The sequence below is a fragment of the Pseudoliparis swirei genome, chromosome 9 (genome assembly GCF_029220125.1).
Source record: "Pseudoliparis swirei isolate HS2019 ecotype Mariana Trench chromosome 9, NWPU_hadal_v1, whole genome shotgun sequence".
NCBI classification, from domain to species: Eukaryota; Metazoa; Chordata; class Actinopteri; order Perciformes; family Liparidae; genus Pseudoliparis; species Pseudoliparis swirei.
Window position 1 is genome coordinate 14839955 of NC_079396.1, and position 20360 is coordinate 14860314.

General features: G+C 43.0%; 1 protein-coding gene across 4 annotated transcripts in view; it reads right to left on the bottom strand.

The window, feature by feature from the left end:
* Window positions 1-16413, bottom strand: part of LOC130199348 (neuron navigator 1-like) — an 80712-nt gene extending 64299 nt beyond the window's left edge. For all 4 annotated transcript variants that reach the window (XM_056422764.1, XM_056422763.1, XM_056422762.1 and 1 more), the window contains exons 1-3: window positions 16327-16413; window positions 10778-11673; window positions 9925-10016 (exon numbers count right to left, since the gene is read on the bottom strand). In XM_056422764.1, coding sequence (XP_056278739.1) covers window positions 9925-10016; window positions 10778-11667 — 982 coding nt within the window. In that variant the 5' untranslated portion in view covers window positions 11668-11673; window positions 16327-16413. The remainder of the gene's footprint in view (window positions 1-9924; window positions 10017-10777; window positions 11674-16326) is intronic.
* Between the last annotated feature and the right edge of the window lie 3947 nt (window positions 16414-20360).

Below are 20360 nucleotides of genomic sequence, written 5' to 3' on the forward strand. Positions count from 1 at the left end.
CCCTAATACACAACCAGATTGGTCAGTAATTATCTTTCAATTAGTAGCCAACAGACCTCAAATGAGCATCACACACCCTCCCCACCTGCATCATATTATCTCTCCACTCATCTCAATTGCTCTTTTGTCATTTTCTTCCTTCCTCCAGACCAGTTACCCCCTCTTACAGTTAATATGTACAGACCATTACGTTTTGCAGGATATACAGTATATTGATAACAATCATCCATTTCAGAACAATCATCCTAATACCTCAGTGGTTAAAAAGCACCATGTACATGTGTGGGGTTTGTGAATGATTATTGCTGTCACTATATTTTGGTCTATCCTCCCCTGCATGTGTATAAGTGTGTGTGTGCGTCTGAATGCATGTGTGTGTGGGTCTGTCTCTACAAGTTTGTCACATTGATGAGACAGGCTCGGAGAAGCCAAAGCTCCCATCCAGAGACTCATATAGCTCTGACTCGGTCAACTACACCATCTCATCGCTATGGACATCCCATCTCAACCAACACAAGACACAGGAGTAACTCTTCTTCGTCCTCTTTATCATTCCCTTCTTTTACTCGGTCATCATCTCTGATTCTTTGCTGCGAGAAACTTGAGAATCTACTTCAGTAATTCCTGATCTCCAACGAGAAAGGGACATTAACAGAGAGTAATAGTATGATGGCGTCACTTCCATTACAGGTAACCATGATGACAGTGCATAAAATGAACTTGAAGCCCATCATTAGTTATTAACAATCAATACAACTCTAGAATAAGTTTTCGTGTATTAATGCATCCGGTCTACATACAGTGTGATCTGGGTGTATTATCATTAATGCACTTCTCTTTTGCAGGCAGCATTGCCTGCAGCTGCTATGCTATCAGGTCTCAACCTGTAAGTAAGAGTAGCATTCAAACAAGCAGGCTCTGAGGCTTATTCCCTTTTTTTGTTACATTTGCATGAATTGGTTGACACCTAACCAAAGTGAAAAACAAGCAGTGTCCTGTTTGCTCACATTCCACACTTAATATTAGATAGGTACTTTAAAAGCTAATTTTCAAAAGTAACTAAACTGGCGCCCATTGAGCCCAAAAATGACACCCTTCCATCCATCGAGCCCTGAATGGGTTTGTGTGATACAGGAGCTCAGTAGCAGACAAAACACAGACATACATTGGCTGTTTTATTGTGTCGAGGCTAAAGCCATTCATTAGTAGCAGCTTGCTTTAATAAGGGGCCAATGTTGAGGTGGTTATGCCACACCAAGGCCAGAGCTGTGTGGTGACAGTTATGGGGGCTCTAGGGTCTGGTAGCAAGCCAGTAGGAGGGTAAGGGGTGTAATTTAAGGCTAAAAGGTGCTGTACGTCAGTTCTTATACCTCCCTGATGAGGGATTAAGGTGAATCAAAAGAGAGTGTCCATGTACAAGGCGGGTCTGTGTGGTGCACAGATGCTCGTGGGGCAGAGACACACGGCAGTGCTCTTGAAAGCACGTAAACACACAGGTAAAGTGTGTGTTGGCAGCAAACAGCTACGTGTTTGTTCCAGTACTCGTCTCTCTGGCTCCACAGTCGAATCACTTTAATATAAGGCTGATGTAAACATATATTTTCTCGCTCACTTTCTGCTAAGTCTCTCTCTCTCTTTCTCTCTCTCTCTCGCTCATACACACCCACACAGAGCCTGCTGTCTGTGCAGTGTGTCTGACTGACCTGAGCAATCTGGCCTGACATCAGAGGAGCTGGCAAAGTATGATGAGTGCCAGTGCTCAGTATTAGACGACACATTCATCTCATAGCACACTAGGCTGTGTGTGTGTGTGAACGCGTTTGCGGGCTGACCTCAGTGACGGGCAGTGACAGATTCATTATACATACATAAAGACACTTTTAAGCAAAGGTGAGAGACATCCAGAGGTACAGGTATAAATGGATAGATTGAAAACACAGAGTGAAGTAGGAGTGAGAGAGACAGATGGACGGCTGGACGGACAGACAGGCAGGCGGGCAGAGACAGGCAGGGTGTTTCTGTACTTTGCATGAGTCAATTTGCCCTCGCATCTCTCAACAGTTATAGGAACAGATTTGCCACGATATGTCTACAGAGGGAAGTAGCCAGGAGGACACACACACACAGACAGTGTGTGGCCCATTATAGGTAAGGTCTCCAGCTTTGAAAGGAAAAGTACTGCGAGAGAGGAGCTAAGCACTGCTGCTTTGGATCTAATTATGTAATTGTAACAGAGGGACTTCAACTTTAAGAGGAATGATTCCAATTCAACTAAGCAGATGGCATGTGTTCTCACTTTCACCCACTCCCTATTGTCATGCTCTTGCTTCTTCTTATTTTGCCTTTTCGTATCGTAGTATAATTTTAAAAAATTCTAAAAAGGAAACAAGCGTGAACGGGCTGGAGAAGTGAGAAAAAAGTGTGTGACTGGGAATATAGTGAAGCGAGACAAGACCAGATAGAGCAGAAACCTTATAAGAAGCCTACTGAATGCTTCTGGTGAGGAAAAAGCAGAAATAATGTAAGGATGTGAAATCATAATACAGAAAACAAGACAATGAGGAAAGTGAGAGGAGGAGGAGGAGGACGGGGTACGAGGAAGAGTCTCTATGTGTGTGCCAGAGGAGCAGAGGAAGCCTGTAAGACAGAGAGGGGATATCCTGCCTCACCGCAATGCTACGTTTGCTTGTGTCCGCTAACACGCTAACACGGGGTCCACAGGACACAAGGATCCGATCAGACCATGACACACACATACGCACAAGAGAAAGGCTCACAGTGACACACACTCTGGTACTGCACCAACACAATAACATGCTTTTTGCATATCCTGTTTACAGACAGAATACTGAGACACTACGATACATAAAATGAGTGGCTTTGTAGTGTGAGTCAAAAATGTAAGTGTGAATGAGAGAGGGAGTTTTTCCACAATGATAACTCTGTGGCAGCCTCACTTCAGTGTTGATGATGCACAGCATGAGTCACTGGCTTAAACATTTGGACAATTCAGCCACTTAAAGGCTATCCATGGTAATGGTGTGAGCGGATCACTCCTACCAGCTCCTCCTTCTCCCACAGAGCCGATGACACACGCTCATCATGAATCACACACAGCTGGGAGCTGAAAAACATCAGCTGCCAATCTGGAGAATATCAAAGAACGACGGAGGAATTTTTCAGGTATCGCTCTTTCTGGACTGCTACCTCACTGCTTCCCAGGGGTATCCCACAATGCTGTGCGGTAGAGTCTGGTCGCCTAGTTACGGCGTGGTGTCCGCGCATACAGCAGCCATGGATATCATCAGCAACAGTGTGTAATCCTTCTTTTGTCTGCACAAATAAACTGCTGATTCTAAAGTAAGATATAAAGTAGTACATACATTTATACAATGAGGACAACATGAGTGTATGATTTAATTAACATCAGGAATGTTGATACTTAATATTGGAGTGACAGCTTTATTTTCCATGGGTTATTAATTTGACAGATGTCTTTGTGAGTCCGTTCTGCTTGATGGTCAGTGCGTGGGTGTGTGTGTGTGTGTGTCGGGGTTACACACATGACCGATAACTCGACTCCCTAGGTTGGGAGTCCCCCCAAAGCTAAAACAAGCTAGAGTGTGTGTACTCATTCACCCATTTCCCAATTCACCCTTCTCCCTCCTTTCTCTCCTCTTTCATCTCTCGCTCTATCTAATGCAGACATAGGAAGGAAGAAAATGTCCCTGGGGGGAGAGAGAAGGAGGAGGTGGCAGCTATGTCTTCGCCCATTGCCACACAAAGGGTGGATGGCTCAGTGTGTCAGACAAATAGGAGAACGAGGAGCTTCAATGTGTGTCTGTGTGAATCGTTTACTCATATTTTCTCACATGTAAATTATCCATATGAGCCTTTCTGATCACACATGGATTATGTACCTCCAGATGCATTCACTTTCCCGCAGTAATGTGACCTCTTCCCTATCAAACTCCCCACCTGACCCAAAGTAAGAAAACTGGGCCATCACTTCAGCTTGACTGCAGACAAGTCAAACTTGGGGTCAAATATCGAGCATTACATACATAGCATCACATAAATAGTGATTACTAGCGAGCCTGGTGATGAGTAAGGACATAATCTAGTCCACGCTTATGTCTGATCATCTTCCCAAAGCCACTAAAGCACTCATCACTGTCCAACGCCAACTCGGCATATGTCTCTCTGATTAGATTGACCAAAGAGGATTACACACTGTCTAAGAGTAAAGATGCAGCTGGGGTTATCAACGCGCTATCCTTAGACTGTCCAAGGGCATTAAAGAGATAGCGAGCATGACATGTACTAAATGCAAGCTGATTTCCTGCCTTCATTAATATTTGCTGACTTCTACTTTTCAAAAAGTGATTAAAAGGGGAGTTTCAAAAAAAATTACTTATCCAAGTGAGGGCTCCGCAAAGTGGTGTCTGCAAGACAAAGTTTCCCTGCAAAGTGATGATAAGAAAACAAAAGCATATACCATCTGCATTGATGCTGTTTTAATCTGAATGTCTTGACATTTTTGGAAAGTTAAGCCTTTATTCAGTGTGTCTACAGGCATCAACCTTTGGTGCTGAGAAATGAAGCAAATGTGCAAGAGCCAAAAACTGCAGTTCAGCGAAAGGCTACTTGAGGCTGACTCCAAAACCAACAATCCACATATAAACCCCCAACTTTAGAGAGAAATAAACATATTTGTTGTACAAAAAACGGTTTTGTTCTCTAGAGCCAATTCATGACAACTGAACAGGGATACATTTTTATACAACTCATCCATTTAAATTATATTAAGGCTTAAACTTTGCCTCTTCTGACAATCCCCCTCTGAAAACTTACAATAGAGTTGGATCAATTCCTATTTTTCTAAACGTGAATAGATAACTCCAAAAAAAGGAGGATTTATTGCAGGGCTGTTGTATTAGACTGCAGTCCAGTTTTATTGTATGGATAAGTGTACTTAATAAACTGGCAATGGAGTGTATGTTATATACAAATACATTAAGGGAACCGGGGCATCATTAAATTCAGTGTAACATAGTGCACAGTTGGCTAATAGCCACTGAATATAATTTTGGATCACCTTGAGAAACATCATTGAAATCTCCGGTCCAGATCTTGAGCTGGTTTAAAGGGAAAACTTGCCCTTTTATTTCAAATAACATGTCAATCCTGGAAAGTTCAATTATTTTTGGTTTTCTACCTGTAAATGTCAATGACATATGAGATGGGTGTGGGATGCTGTGCAGTGTTTATCCATATCCAGATGTAAACATGACCTCTGCTATCTGTCTTCACAATTAATGTGTAATGTGTGTGTGTGTGAGAGAGAGAGAGAGAGAGAGAGAGAGAGAGCTGATGGACTGTCCGTAGGGAACATCAGGCCATACCGTCATTGGGACATGAAAAATTATACATCACATTTATCTTTTAAACACCATCTGTGTATGGTCACACACGCACACATCAGCTCACATACACACACACGCTCAGACATGAATGCATGCTCAAATGCACCTCTCCAGAGAGCCACAAGGTCAGGAGGTCTTCCATCTAATTGAGAGACCACATGGTGCTACAGTCACATTAAATGTCCAGGTATCCATTTGGGCCTCCAATAGAAGATGTAAGAGCTGATTATGTTACAGCTGATTCAATCTAAGTGGATGTAAGCATATGGACAACAATTCAATTTAGAAAACTACTCATTTACCATAGTCTCAAAAGACAACCATAACCAAATCACAGCACGATTTGGCCATGAATTGTTTGTCCACCCAGAGCGCTCAGCATTGAAATATGAAGCCAACGTACGATCTGTCTCTTTTAACACTGTGCACACCTCCTTACACAAAAGGAATTCCATCAACCCTCTGATCTTATAAGTTCTCCTATTTTCCTCTCATACCCTCTCACTCTTTCTCTTTCCCTTCCCTCCAAACGTTTCCTTCCTCCCAGTTCCGCTCCTTTTTTCAGCTCCCTAAATTACAGTCATTACGGTGTCAGCCCACCCTCAATGTAAATGCAGCTTCGGAGGAGCCTAAGACATGTTAGTTCGTTTTCTAACGCCTTCTAGGGACCAATTACGAGACCACAACCATAGACCCGAGACAGCCAATGGCCTTGAAAGAATGGGGCTGGTCCGCCATGGGTTTCCATCCCCCCTTTCCACAACCAGCTGGTTAAAACCATTAAAAAGCTTTAAAAGGTTTTTATTTGCAAACAGCTCTGTTATCTTCTGGTGGCTAAATTTGTAGATCAATGAACTATAATAGAGAACTATAAAGTCAAAGACACAGTTTGGGACATAATTTAATGATTTAATGTCTAAATATGATTCCTTTATACTAAGAATATGTGTAACAGTTTAGCTCTACACCTTCCTTGTATTAGTTGGTTCCATCCTGTCTGCCTGTTTCACTAACTATCATATCTTTCCAGATCCTGCGTCCCATCTCGTCAGTCCAACTCCCTTCACCTGTTCTCTCACCTGACTCTGGTCACTCCCACCTCGTCATTCTCATTCCCTTCACCTGTTTCCCATTCCCTCATTAGTCCCTGTCTACTTAGGTCCCCTCACTTGGACTTGTCTTGTGTTTTCAAGCCCAAGCTCTCGTGTGTTAGATATTATGTCGATATATTGCTGAGTGTTTTCTTCCTTATTATTCTCTGAGTAAAGATTAGTGATGGTGAGATGAAGCCTCATGAGTCATCGAACCACTTCAGCCAATTGGTTGGAGAAAGGGTTCATTTCTCGAAGCTTCATGTGCTCACGAAACCACCTACTGGCCAAGTGCATAATCACAGGCAGCTGTATCTGAACCACATAATGTGATGCATTGAATTGTTGTGTCTGTTATGGCTGTTGGGAATGACTATGAATTACAAAAATGTATGGCCAAATCATTTCTGTACACAAATTATCACATATGTGCATAATAAAATATTTTTTTAATGTATTGTGTGTATGTAAATATTCCCAAAATGGTAGTATCATATGATATGGCAGGTTGTGTAATAATGTTATTATGTCACTTTAGGAAAATGGCATGGGCTTAAGCAGGCAGAGGACAGTGAACGTGTGTGTGTAACTAGGAAGAGGGGACTGAATATGCTTGTGTAACTTGGACAGTGATGTACAGGACAAGGGACATTTTATTCATTTTTATTCAGAAATAACAGTTTCTCAACCGTTCCATCTTATCACCTATCCTTCTCTCCTCACTCTCCTAACTCTCCAAACTATCTCTCTCTAAACTCTCCAAACTCTCAACCAACAACCCACATGTTGAATGGAGCCTGAGGGGTTTATATTGCTGTCAAACCTCCCGGCAAAATCTGAACCACTTCCCGAAGCAGTCACGTGGTACAGCCGGGCAGCGAGGCTTCGGACGTCATCATTTTTGGCTCCTCCCCTAAATGAAGCAAGCCTCGATACCCGCTTCGAGGAAACGCCCCCTCCATTACTCGACACACGCTTCGAAGCGTCGGCACATCTCGTAACAACACTAGTAACTAGAATGGGCACTCGGTAGAGCGCATACCTTCGCATATCACAAGATTGGGCATTGAATTATGAACATTTTGGCATTAGTTGCATGCCAATTGGATGAAAATTGACCGTGCTATGGTAAAAAGAAGATTTTGACCTTTCCATGACCTTGACCTTTGACCCGATTGGTCCCAAAATCTAATCAAATGGTCCCCGGATAATAACCAATCATCCCACCAAATTTCATGCGATTCGGTTTAAATATTTTTTTGTTATGCGAGTAACACGCATACAAATAAATAAATAAATAAATACACGGCGATCAAAACATAACCTTCCGCATTTTCAATGCGAAGGTAAAGATCATTATTTGCAGTTCTGTCTCCTGAGTCGTGCTATTGGGTTCACCCTAATTCTCCCGTGACAATATGACGTTCTAGGACATGGACAACATGTTCTTGCCAGGGCCGTAGAGTGTGTAAATGTTTTACCCAAGGTCCAATACTGACCATGGAGGATGTGGAGAGAAAGTGTTACAATGTTCTCCATTTCCCATCTGTTTTTAAAAGGAACAGTGTGTTGCATTATGGGTAGGGATGGGTATCGTTTGGGTTTTGTCCAATACCGGTGCTAAACCGGTACTTTTAAAATGATACCGGTGCCTAAACGGTGCCTGAACCGATACTTTTTTTTTTAAACGCACAATGAGGACATTAAAAACCTCTTCGGCCATATTCCCTGTAGAAGCCGTTATGATGGAGCACTGACAAACAACGGATATCAGACTGTTAACATACACAATATATGTTCTCCGTTATATGATGTGTGTATATATATATATATATATTATATATATGTACATATATATATTTATCTTATTTAAAACATACAACAAATTGTTGTTTTTTTACCAGTGAGGGAGTGACAGCGAGTGACAGTTACTCGTTCCCACAATTTGTCAGAAACAATGTTTCCATGGCGACCTTGTCAGTGACGTCACGAAGATGAAAGGCACTGACAAGAAGTGACTTCCACCAGGAAACCTGTTTATACTTCATTTTAATATTATTAAACAAATAATAATATATATATTTAAAAAGAAGTAAAGTATAGATTCTTTTTTATCTTATTTCAAACATTGAGAATGTTTTTTTTCCCAGGGAGGGAGTGACGGCCTGTCACTCCCTCCCTGGTGGGGGAAACCAAAGTGCTCGGAGGAAACCCACACTGACACCGGGAGACGTCTCTCCGTCATGCTCCGAAGATCTTGTGGCCACGGCTCGACACCCTCACTCCCGCATCATGACTGCTACCGCTAGTGGTACTGCTAGCGCACTTGTGTCAGCCGTTTCGTACCTAGCAGCCCTTCTGCAAACAGAAGGGCTGTTGTAGCCCGCTGGAAATCACTTCTAGTTATAGACTCTGGTTCGGCGCTCCGTGACGCCAGAACACAGACATACGTCAGAGACAATGGAATGGAATTCTCAGGCCAATTTAACAGTCAGCTGTTTATAAGATAGGAGAGATTGTGTCCATTAAAGTTTAGTACACACTAACTCTGGACTGCACATTTCAAAGCCAGGCATTTAATTCCCTCCTATCCAACAAACACCACAACACAAAGAATGATTCACTCAGCCACTGATGAAGTCATATCTCCGAAGCACGTCCAAATCCCTCCACTCACACTGACCACTACAAAGCATGACGAGAGCTGTGGGTACAGAGCAAACCATTACTCAAAAGGACGGGGTCATGCTGGGACTGTGGCTTTTTAGGTCAATGAAGCTGGAAAGGAAGAACTCCGAGAGAGTGCTGGAGAGAAAGTGTGTGGAAATTCTCAACAGCTCATGGATGTAACTGAAAATGATGTCGATATAATAATACTCTCTGGCAGCGAGTTGATAAGCGCCCCATTTCATCCAATTACCGCCCCACATCACCCCTGTCATCTTCCTTCATTCTAACATCCTGAGACCATCTCTCTTTTCCATATCTTCCTCTAGAGTAGGAACCACCAAAGTCAGCCGAGCTCAAGGCTGAGACACACACACACACACAATTACACCACCTGACATTACTCCAGAGGCCTGATGAGCAGATTTAGACGGATAATGTTTTCCCCCTAGTCTTCAATGAGTCTTATCAGGTTCCAAAATGAGACCGAAAGGTCGGCCACTGGCACGGCCCGCCTGACGCCATTTATGACTCTGCTTCAATAAATGCGTCTGGCTGCCAGAACGTAGGAATCCATACCCGCCAAAAGGGCTCATGGCCTCTTGGCGCCCTGACGCTAACTGGGCCGACAGAACTAGAAGTGTTATGCAGCATGAAGAGTAAGGGAAAAACCTACAAGTAGAACCTTGTCAATGTTTTAATGCTACCCTGTGTGTGTGTGTGTGGGGGGGGGTTCTTACCTAGTGTTAGGTCATCACAGCAGACTTCTATGGATCCAGATGAGCAGTCACTCAGTTCATCCAGTGAAAAATCGCTCTCCTGCGCATGCAGCCTGTGAACACATTATAAACACAGCCGTCACACGTCTGTTACTGTACATGCAAATCACTGATGTTAATATCGCTGATTACAATCAATCACATATGAGAACGTGTATGGCAGGGGAAGGAAATAGATTACCTTCCCTGTTGTCACATTGATTTCCTTAATGCAAAGTCAAGAAACAGAAAATCTCTGATAATGCACAGGGAATCATTTCGTCATTATCAAAGTAAAAAGTAGCTCAATAATTTAGGATCTTTGTGTTTTGTTTTGTACACTATATAATGATTTAAAATACTTGTGCTTTGAATGATTAATTCTTCGTGGATTGAATCATTTAACTAAATTACCACAGATTACTCAAGAAAACACATATGATACAGTCATGTTTCATCATTTTTACTTACAAAATTACAGAAATCCACTATTTTGTTGTTTTATCCCACATTTTAAAAATGAGTGCGTGATAGGGAACAGGGTATTGAGTCAGCCCAGAGGCTGTCAAGAGGACACTTTAACAATCAGCTCTGCTCCAGAAAACACCAAGTGTGTGTATAAATGTATGTGTGTGTGTGTGTGTGTGTGTCTTTGCTCACAAACACATTAGAGTATCAGTAGAGAGTGGGGTGTGGAGTGCTATGTGCTATATATGAGAGTGATCATCATATAATGACAAGAGAATGGTTTAACAACGGGTATGAGTAATTGAGGGCTTGTGATCGTCTTGATAGGTTGTTGTGTGCGTGAGTTGCGTGAGTGTGCACTACGCACCGGTAGCTGAAGGGAGCCACAGTAGCCATGTTGACTCTGGGTGTGCGTGTCTCTGTGGACACAGCCTCCTTATTTAGGCTCTGAGCCAACATATCGACAGCCACCTTGGACATTATTGGTATGGTGAATGTAATCGGTGGTGGCAGCAGGGGACAAGTAGAAGAGGATGGACTGCTGTCTTCAGGAGAGCCCATCTCCTCGTCTGATTGGCTAGTGGAGTCACTGCGACCTCTGATGGCTTGCTTGTAGCTCGTTTGAGCAAGAGAGGGACAGAGGTCACCATTATTTGACACGGGGCACTGGGCTGGGTGGTTTTCTAGAGGCTCTTTCTCTCTTTGTGTCATGAGCTCACTCATTGCCTGGGATCCAGTGCTGGAGTTGTCTCTTCTTCTGAACTGAAGCGGTGAACGCAGGTTGCTGGTCCCACATGTTTGGTTCTGGTTGCTGAAGGTGTTCCTGTTGCGATTGCTGTCGTGTGGAAAGTGTGAGGGGATGTGAGCCGGGGAGGGTTTTCCCAGATTCAGTGTATCTTTGGAGTGTTGCTGCGGTACCCTGCACTGGGTTAACGGGCTGCTGTAGGCAGAGCTTGACACCTGGGGAGCAGGTAGAGCTCCCATCCGCTGGAAGAGCTGACTCTTCAGGCCTGCGTCTCTCTTCGGGTCCTTGGAGGAACGCCAAGGGATGCTGGAGCTCCGTGGGCAAAGTAAAGGAGACTGCCTGGGACTGTGTGTGGGTGTGTGTTTCGGGGTCTGTGTTGACGGCCTGGGCAGGTCACTAGCCTGGCGGCGGGTGTCTGCTTTGGGGGAGGAGGGCAACAGGCTGTGTGGGAGGGGGATTCCTGATGAGAGAGGAGCCCGGGGGGCCGATTTTACATTGACTCCCGCACTCATACTGACCTAAAAGGAGAAACACAAAGGCAGAGATACACCTATAATGAGCCAACATGTTGAACACCGATGTTACATTCAAAGCAACAGCATGTAGACTAGCCATCACAAAAGACCTCCCAAAAAGTGTGTTATCTATTCAGAAGTTACATTACACTGTGTTACAATATAATCTAAAGTTTAATCCAATCAGGAAAACTAGAATGTCCTGTTTTTTATAATGCGCAGTAGTTAAACATCCATGAAAATGAGCATGTGATTCAAGCACATAAGACCAATTAAGCCATGGTATACCACGAGTTGAGTTTATTTTTGGCAAGGCATGGAGCGTCAGATCTGATGTGCCTGCTGGGAGTTTTTTTTTTAAACAGCTTCACATGGAGGCACATGCTCACAGGTAGATACCAGCTGCTTTTAGACGGTTATGTTCTCAAATAACTGATTTTCTCCACATAATTAATTCAAAATTATTCTCACAGACTCCCACTGCAACATATTATTGGCCAAGCGTGATGCTCCCATACATATAAAGATGAGGTATGATATTCTCACCTGATTCAATTTGATTCCAGATATTCACAGTTTCTGTAACCCTCTCCGAAAAACACCCAAGAACTCTAAAGGTCCGTTTGATATTCTTTGTGCCTTTCTGTTCTACGCAAACTGCAATAAGTGTTGGTCAAGTGAAACATTTCATGTAATGTTATCTTATCTAACAACCTCGTGCTGCTCCACTGGAGGGAAAGAGGACGGGAGGCTGTGAGGTGGGAAGAAAGGCAGGGAGGCGGGGAAAAGGGAGGAAACAGCACGTGTAGAACGAGAAGGATCACAGCATCTGAGACAAACAGATACATTGATTTGCGATCTCTCACAAATTATCAGAATCTCACATGACTTTGGTCAAGTCTTACTCATTTTATGCAAACGATGTCTCAACATAACTATCTATCTATCTATCTATTTTAGTAAGTGGATCATTAAGTGTAGTTGTTCCATTTTGTTTTGAATAAGACATAAATACGTGTAATACAAAATTACAATTGTGTGTACATGCAATGAACAATTTTGAATTATTGGCCAGTATACAGTGGGTGTGTACATATACATACTCACATTTATTGACTCATTATCATAATAAATATGTTTCTATTGCTGACCAAATGTACAGGAGTGGGTTAACAGCTGCACTCACATTCAACTCAGACATGAACATACTGTAACGCCCTGTTCTGTGTCTCCTCTGTGTCTCCTCTGTCTCCTTGATTGTTTCATTCCCTGCACCTGCCCTCAGCCACTCTCGTCTCGTTACTGTCTCATGTCATACACCTGTTTCCCCCCCAATATATTGTGCCAATATTTATCTTGTTTCCTGCTGGATTGTTGTCTGTACTTCTGTCTTCCTGGTGCTCCTTGTGCCTTTTGTTTTTGATGCCAAGCTCTCTAGCGTTACTCGAATGTATTTCTGACCTGCCTGTTCTGACCCTGCCTGCCCTGACCTCCGATTCGCTGCCTGCCCCTCTTTGGATTTGTTTGCTTTTTTGTACCTTTTGCCTCAGTAAAGGGAGTTTTTGTTATTCACATAGAGTCCTGTCCTGTTTCTCTGCGCATGAGCTCTTGCCCCTCGCTACCCGTGACACATAAACTTTAGACAGATACAAACACATCTTGTAATTCTTTTTTTTACTTCCAACATGTTTGATTTGGAACAGTGCAGTACAAAAAGATTTAGCATAATTATACATGCACTTACAAGTACGTAGCTTTAACACTAAACCCTACTTGTCCTGTCTTAAATTGCGGAAATTGTGTTGCCAGAAGACATCTTGGGAAGCTGTATTTAGTAAATCAGAGAAGTGTCTAATTAAGCCATCAAAGTCACAAGGATAAAATGTTAGATTATTTGACAGCGCATCTAATCGCAGTATGGCTAACACGCACGCACGCACATTTTAAGAATCCTGCCAGCAGAAAAAGGTTGACTGCCTCAGCTCAAAAACTTAAACAAAAAAACACATTTTAGCTTCTGATAAAGAAAATGTGAGAAAAGGTTAGCATCTCTGGAGAATATTAGATGGACAGAAAATGGAGAGTTGGGTATTCTGTGAAGGACTGGTGCTCTGTCATAGTGGACTCCATGGTAATGAAGACCTGCACCAGCATACAGAAGCGGCGATGCAGCAAAAGGTATATAGAGACAGATGTGATCGTCCATCCTGGTTTCACCTCATTTCTCTCGATAAATTCCTCTTCCTCCTCTTTCCCTCATCTCTGTTTCTCTTGTTCTTTCTCCTGGGAGGCCAAGTCGCTAAAAGCATCAGAATTTCTGCTAGGATTTCCAGGGACGCAGGTGTGGTCAGGCTCTGTGTCTATCTGTATGGAAATTGGCTATTCTCTGGGGATACGGTGGGGTCATACCAGTACGACTGCAGCCCACGTAAGGAAATACCAAGGCTCAGCTGGTGGTGAGAACGTCTGTGTGTATAAAAGACTTTCTGCTGGCAGCGATAAGCGGGTTAAACAACTGGCTAATCAATTTGAGGTCTGGTTCCCTCACGCTTATGGCAATGTTTTGCGGTATAAGCTTGTTACCTGCAGGCTATGCTCTCTGTGTCATGTGTTCAGACCGGAGTCAAATATAACATCCCTCTGTTACATCAGTGCATTCACAATAGTTACATTGTTGGTTTGTTGACACCGTCACAGTAGGTCAAACTGCTTGCGACTCTTCTGGTAACCAAAATATAGAACTATAGAAAGTGAATCTAAACTAATTCATGTCTAAACTTTCTAAAACTCTGCAGAAAGAATAAACATGCAAGAACCCATTTGTGGTTTGGTTTATGCTGGGGGTTATGATTTTGGTGTTCCCAAGGCAAAAATGTGAGGAAAATGAAGTTACTGGATAGGGCTGCTACTAACAATGATGATGATTAATTTTGCCCCCAATTTTTTTTTGTTCAGGTAATCCATAAAACACCATGAACTAGTGAACGATTGTAATCACAGTTTCCCTGAGCCCAAAGGACTGAGCACTTCAACTTTCTAAGATTGTTTTGACGAAGCAACAGTCCAAAAGCCCAATATAATCAAATCTACAGTCATTTAAGAAAAATGCAATATTGAAGTGACTGAAAGCAAAGACTGCCTGCCATGTTTTGCTTGATAACTGGGTTAAATGATTCATAAATGAGCTCCGCTCGGCAACAGCCAACCGACTTGTGACTCCTTCACTTCGAGCTAATCACTCGAAATCCAGACTGTTTGCTGTCCTGGCTCCTCAGTGGTGGAATGAGCTCCCCGCTGACATCAGGACAGCAGAAAGTCTCTACACCTTCCGCCGGAGACTGAAAACACATCTTTTCCGACTATATCTGGATTAAAACACAGATTAGCACTTCAGTGGCACTTAAATGTCTCTGATTATGGGACTTTTGTTGTTCGACTATGTTGAAGAAATATTACTTTCTTGATTCTTGTTGTTCTTTGTTTGTACTCTTTGGTTGAATGCACTTATTGTATGTCGCTTTGGATAAAAGCGTCTGCTAAATTACATGTAATGTAATGTAAATGTTGCTAATTGTTGTCAATTAATAAAGCTAATAATCAATTTGCAATATCTCTTTACTTAATACAATAGATGCACAGCTCTTGTTACAGCTATTGCAGCTATTTATACTATGCATTGGTGTTTCCACACAATACTCCTGATATGTAATAGGAATTTAAGCAGAATGACATAAAAATTAATTTCACGTCAAAATCAGAATCGACTTTAATGGCCAAATGTATATACACAAGCAATACATCTCTTCTTATTTTTGCTTTGTTCTCAATTAACTTATACATCTATATGCACAACAGCTATGTATAAGTTAACAAAAACAAGATGATTTCAGTATTTGTGTTGCAAGTGAATGTTGTGATCATTGGTCGAGCAAAATGAATACAGAGCGTTTGACTCATCCTCAATTACTCTGCAAGGATGGTACTGACATCTGCTGGACACCGTTTGTAACAGCAGCAGGGACTCTCACTAATCTTCACATATTCAGGAAAATTACTGCAGTACATGTGCTAATTAAGGACTATATTCACATCAATAATAAAAGACAGCATGTCAGGTATATACTTTCTGTAAATCGAAAAATCTGAAGGCAGTCGACGTTAGACGTTAGCTTTTAACTTTATAATCATATTATCCCATTTTAGCTATTATGTCCCATGGCAAACTCAACCTGAATTCAGTTACTGTACCTCTGATCAAAGAAACAAGCATATCTTCTCTCACACACATACGGACCCTCACCATGGCATTGAAAACCCTCTGACTCATCATGAAAATCAATAAATGAGTTGGTAACACAGGCCTCTCTGTCTGTGAACTGAAGGACATTAGCAGTGTCACCCGGTGTGTATATAAATGAATATATTTACCTCCAAAATGACAACAACCAAAACAACAGCGATAATGTGCTGTGATAAATCCTCTTCCCAAAGTCCAGTGACACACATTGGTACAAAATGCTCCAATGTGCTGTTAGCATTCCTGGAAAGTCACAGTTTTCTTAGAAGACACAGCAGCATAAAAACAACTTCTGAAGCTCATAAACGGCTTATTGTGAAAGGTCATGTGCCAGATCTGCTGTCTCTCAAGGGTCTTACCTCTCAATGGTGACAGGTCCGTCAGTATGTCGCTGCCAGAGCCTGCAGGAGAGTGGTCACACGTCTCCGACGTGCCAGAAACAATGGGCTGTTCTTTCCTGGATCACTGTTGCATCCTCACCACTGCCCTCCCATTGGTCCAAAGTTATTCACCAAGACAGGAAGCTGTGACAAACAGGATTGACATGTTCAGCCAATCAGAGGGCCCGGAACTGAGGTGACTCATTTTCAAAGTCACTTTCTTTGATGAAATCAGTGCTTACATTTTTTTTTTGGACCGAAAAACGTCATTTCACAGAAATACAAAAATCTCAGTGAGAACAATGAACTGAAGACTTTTAATGTAACGATGAGTCAGTAACCCAAATGGAAATGTACTTGCCCGACATTGACTTGTAATAACTCATGTTCTGTCGTCCTAAAGAATGACACAATGTACATCGCATCTAATAGTCTAAAAGCCTAGTATGTTCAGTTTGTCAACTGCACAGGAAGATAGTTGATTTGTTTAGGTGTTAACTTCATTAAAAATGATGATTTCAAGAGGTTATGAAAGGGGTTTCATTCACAGAGGACAACCACTTAACTGAAGTCAAACTCGGGCTACGACATTTTCAACACAGCCTGGTAAAACCACATGGAGAAGTCATCAGATGAGGAATTTCACAAGATGTATCTCAAGAATGTGAATCACTCGCAAATTGGAAACGTTGTGCATGTCTAACACACACACACACACACACACACATCAACTCCAGTTGCACTAAGTGTAAAGCATAGGCAGACAAACATAAGCACCCACACACAATAAACAAGAGAGAGCTCAATCAGACTAAACCACATAAACTTCACCATGTGTGGCCAGTTCCTTCCATTCTGATTCAATACTCTTCACCAATGTGTATGCTGTGCATGCTGCACTGAGTCATCCAGCCTATATAAACGCTGACTCAGACAGATCACATCATACCCCCCCCCCCCCCCCCCCCCATGTTACGGAATACCCCCCTCTCTCTCTCGTTTCATCTCACTTAATCTCTGCCTTTCTTTCTTTTAACCTCTCTCTTCCACTCTACTGCCATCCCGCTACGCCGCTGATCGCAACCATCACTGTGAACGTGGCCGTTCATCGACTCACATTCATAGTTTACGATTCACACAAACAACCAAGGAGAGATACGCAGTCACATTGACCAATGCATGAACATAAATCCAAAGCATGAGCCGAGGCTACACTCACCCTGTGCACGCGTCAGGATAGCAAAGCAGCACGTGAGTTGGTCTCCAGCCTGGACGCTGCTGAGCGCTTCTGGCTTCTTCCCCGCCTTTTGCTTCTGTCTACTTTTGCCCGGCGAGCCTCTGAGCTGCGAGCATGTGCATTTGTGTGCGTCTCTGTCTGTCATTTCACCCCTCTATCGCGTCATGCCGCTCCGCTGCTGCCGCAGTACGCCTGCAGCCGAATCCCCGCCCCCCTTCTTTTTTCCTCCCCTCATCACAATCACTATCTCTCGCTCTCTCTGTAATGGACCTGTTGGCTGCGCTCCCTCCTCCCTCTTCGAGGTGAAATATAAGCCCAGCAAAAGCAGAGACAGGCTGGTCCATTAGCTGGATGAGAGTGTGTGTGTGTGTGTGTGTGTGTGTGTGGGAGGGGGAGAGATGGGGGGGGGTCTCACGTCACGCACACACACGCACACACACGCTCACACAAATTGTCCCACACCTCGAATAAAGGTGAAGAGGAAAGAGGCTGGAAATATGATCAACATGTACATAGTAAAACCTTCTTTTGTCGTCTTTTTCCAGCTCACAAATAGAGAGTAATGCACTACGTCCACCAGATCTGACCTTGAATTAGATTTCTATCCATCCTCGAAAAATGTCTCTAAAAGCTCATGTAACCGGTCCACTTCAAATCTGATCTGGCTTACAAAAAGAACATATTGTTAACATGTAACAGCAGTGAGACACACTGTGCAACACCAAGGTGACTCAGAGATGGAGGTGTGAAGCATCAAGCACCGTAAGATGCTCCAAAGATGTTTTTAATTGATATTTTAACGACTTTATTACATAATTCCTGTGTCTGTTCACACTGTGTTTGTTTTGAGTTTAATATAAACTTGATTACTCTGAGATTTCGTGTGTCCTTATCAATTCATTTACTGTTCTTTCTATATCTCTGTATCTCTCTCTCTCTCTCTTGCTCTCTCTCTCTCGCTCTCTTTCTCTGCATTTCTCGTTCTATTCTCGCCTGTCATATTTTCGCTGTGCTGGCTTACAGTTTGACACAGTGACATAAGGGACTGTGCTTAATATTTAATGGAGATTGTGATACACAATAGGATCAGACCCATATAATATGTCTTTGAGTCTGCTGTTTTTACAGTGTACTTTCAGCAGCTTATGTCTGAGAACTTGTCTTTCTCTGTTGGCATGTGTCCAACCAATCATTAAACCTAATGGTCTTTACGGTCTTGATCTTGCAGTTGAATACAGCCTGAGAGCTTTCTGGCTGATCACATATTCAATAGGCATTGACTGGCTAACACATGGTCTGCAAGCCTATGCTGAAGAGATACATAAATATAGGAAAATGCATCCTGTTAAACTGCAGTATGCAAATCAATCAATCAACTAATCAACCAAGTATGCATACATTGGAAAATGCTATTAGGACACAGGCATTGCTCAACAAGCACAGCACCTCCCCCACACATAACACAAGCACACTGTACACGTAAACATCCCCCTCCCTCTTTTAACCACACACATTCACGTACCGCACTCCATGCTGGAGACCACAATCAGCTAAGTGCTCATCTCCAAATACTCACATTAATATCAAGGCAGCACTTCTGTGTATTCAGCTCCCTGCGGGGAATTCAAATGTGTGAAACTCACTCCAAAACTCACTCCTAACCCTCACCCTCACCCTCAGCCACAAGCAACACAACACTCACATGATCTGTTGCTTTGTCTCAGTGGCTCATGAAACGGGAAGTCACTTGAAAACAGAGGGATTATGGGTAGGAGTGTGCAAGCGTCTGTGGAGTGTGTGTGTGTGTGTGTGTTATGCAGCAGGGGGGGTGGGGGGTTAATGTCAGAGCTAATCTACTAATGTCCCCCAAAGCATGTCCTCCCCCCTGAGAGATGCCGTTGTGACAATGGGACACTTGTGTCACTGTCACCCCGAGGGGCATCTGGAGGGATGGAGGGGGGCTACTCTAACATGTCGACCGTCTGGAACATGAGGCCTCAGATGTGTAGCTTCAATGAGATAAGGTGTAAAATAAAGGAAGAACACAGTAGACAGAGGTACAGAACAGAAAAAAAGAAAACAAAACAGTTCAATGGAGTTTAGAGGAAGTTCCCGGTTCCCTGTGAAAGTGTGTATCGTATCACCACACGGCTCAATCCATCAAGTTCATCTACATCCTGTTCGTCTCTGTAGCTCATGCGACTGCACTGTCAACACTAGATGGCCTCAGAGTGCCTCCACTTACAGTGTGCCCCAGTTTGAGATGAGGCCAGTTATATGAAAGAGTTAATGGAGTCAGTCCACTTTAGAAAGGTTCAATATCACAAGGCCAGCAAGGGAAGGAGGATCCATAACTGCCAATGTATTTATTACAGTCTGGATTTGGCCCAAAGAGACAGAACTACAGCTACTATTAGCAATAACATTTATTATCCATCCATATCTGAATGGCTTGTCCTAGATATTCAAGATGGCGCCACGGACGGCTGCCTCGGTGTGTTGGTGCGCGATGTTTTGTCTTGTTTTGTTAGTAAACTCAGTATTTTTCTTAAAAACCGGGAGCTCTTTCACCAGAGAAATGCTCATGAACATCAGGGTCATAACCCCTGAGAACTTATTACCGACTTTTATCGCCCTTGGCCCTACACTTCATCCTCCAGCACCTGGACTCCTCAGGAACCTACGCCAGGATCCCAGGATCCTGTTTGTTGACTTCAGCTCTGCCTTCAACACCATCATTCCGGCTCTGCTTCAGGACAAGCTCTCCCAGCTGAGC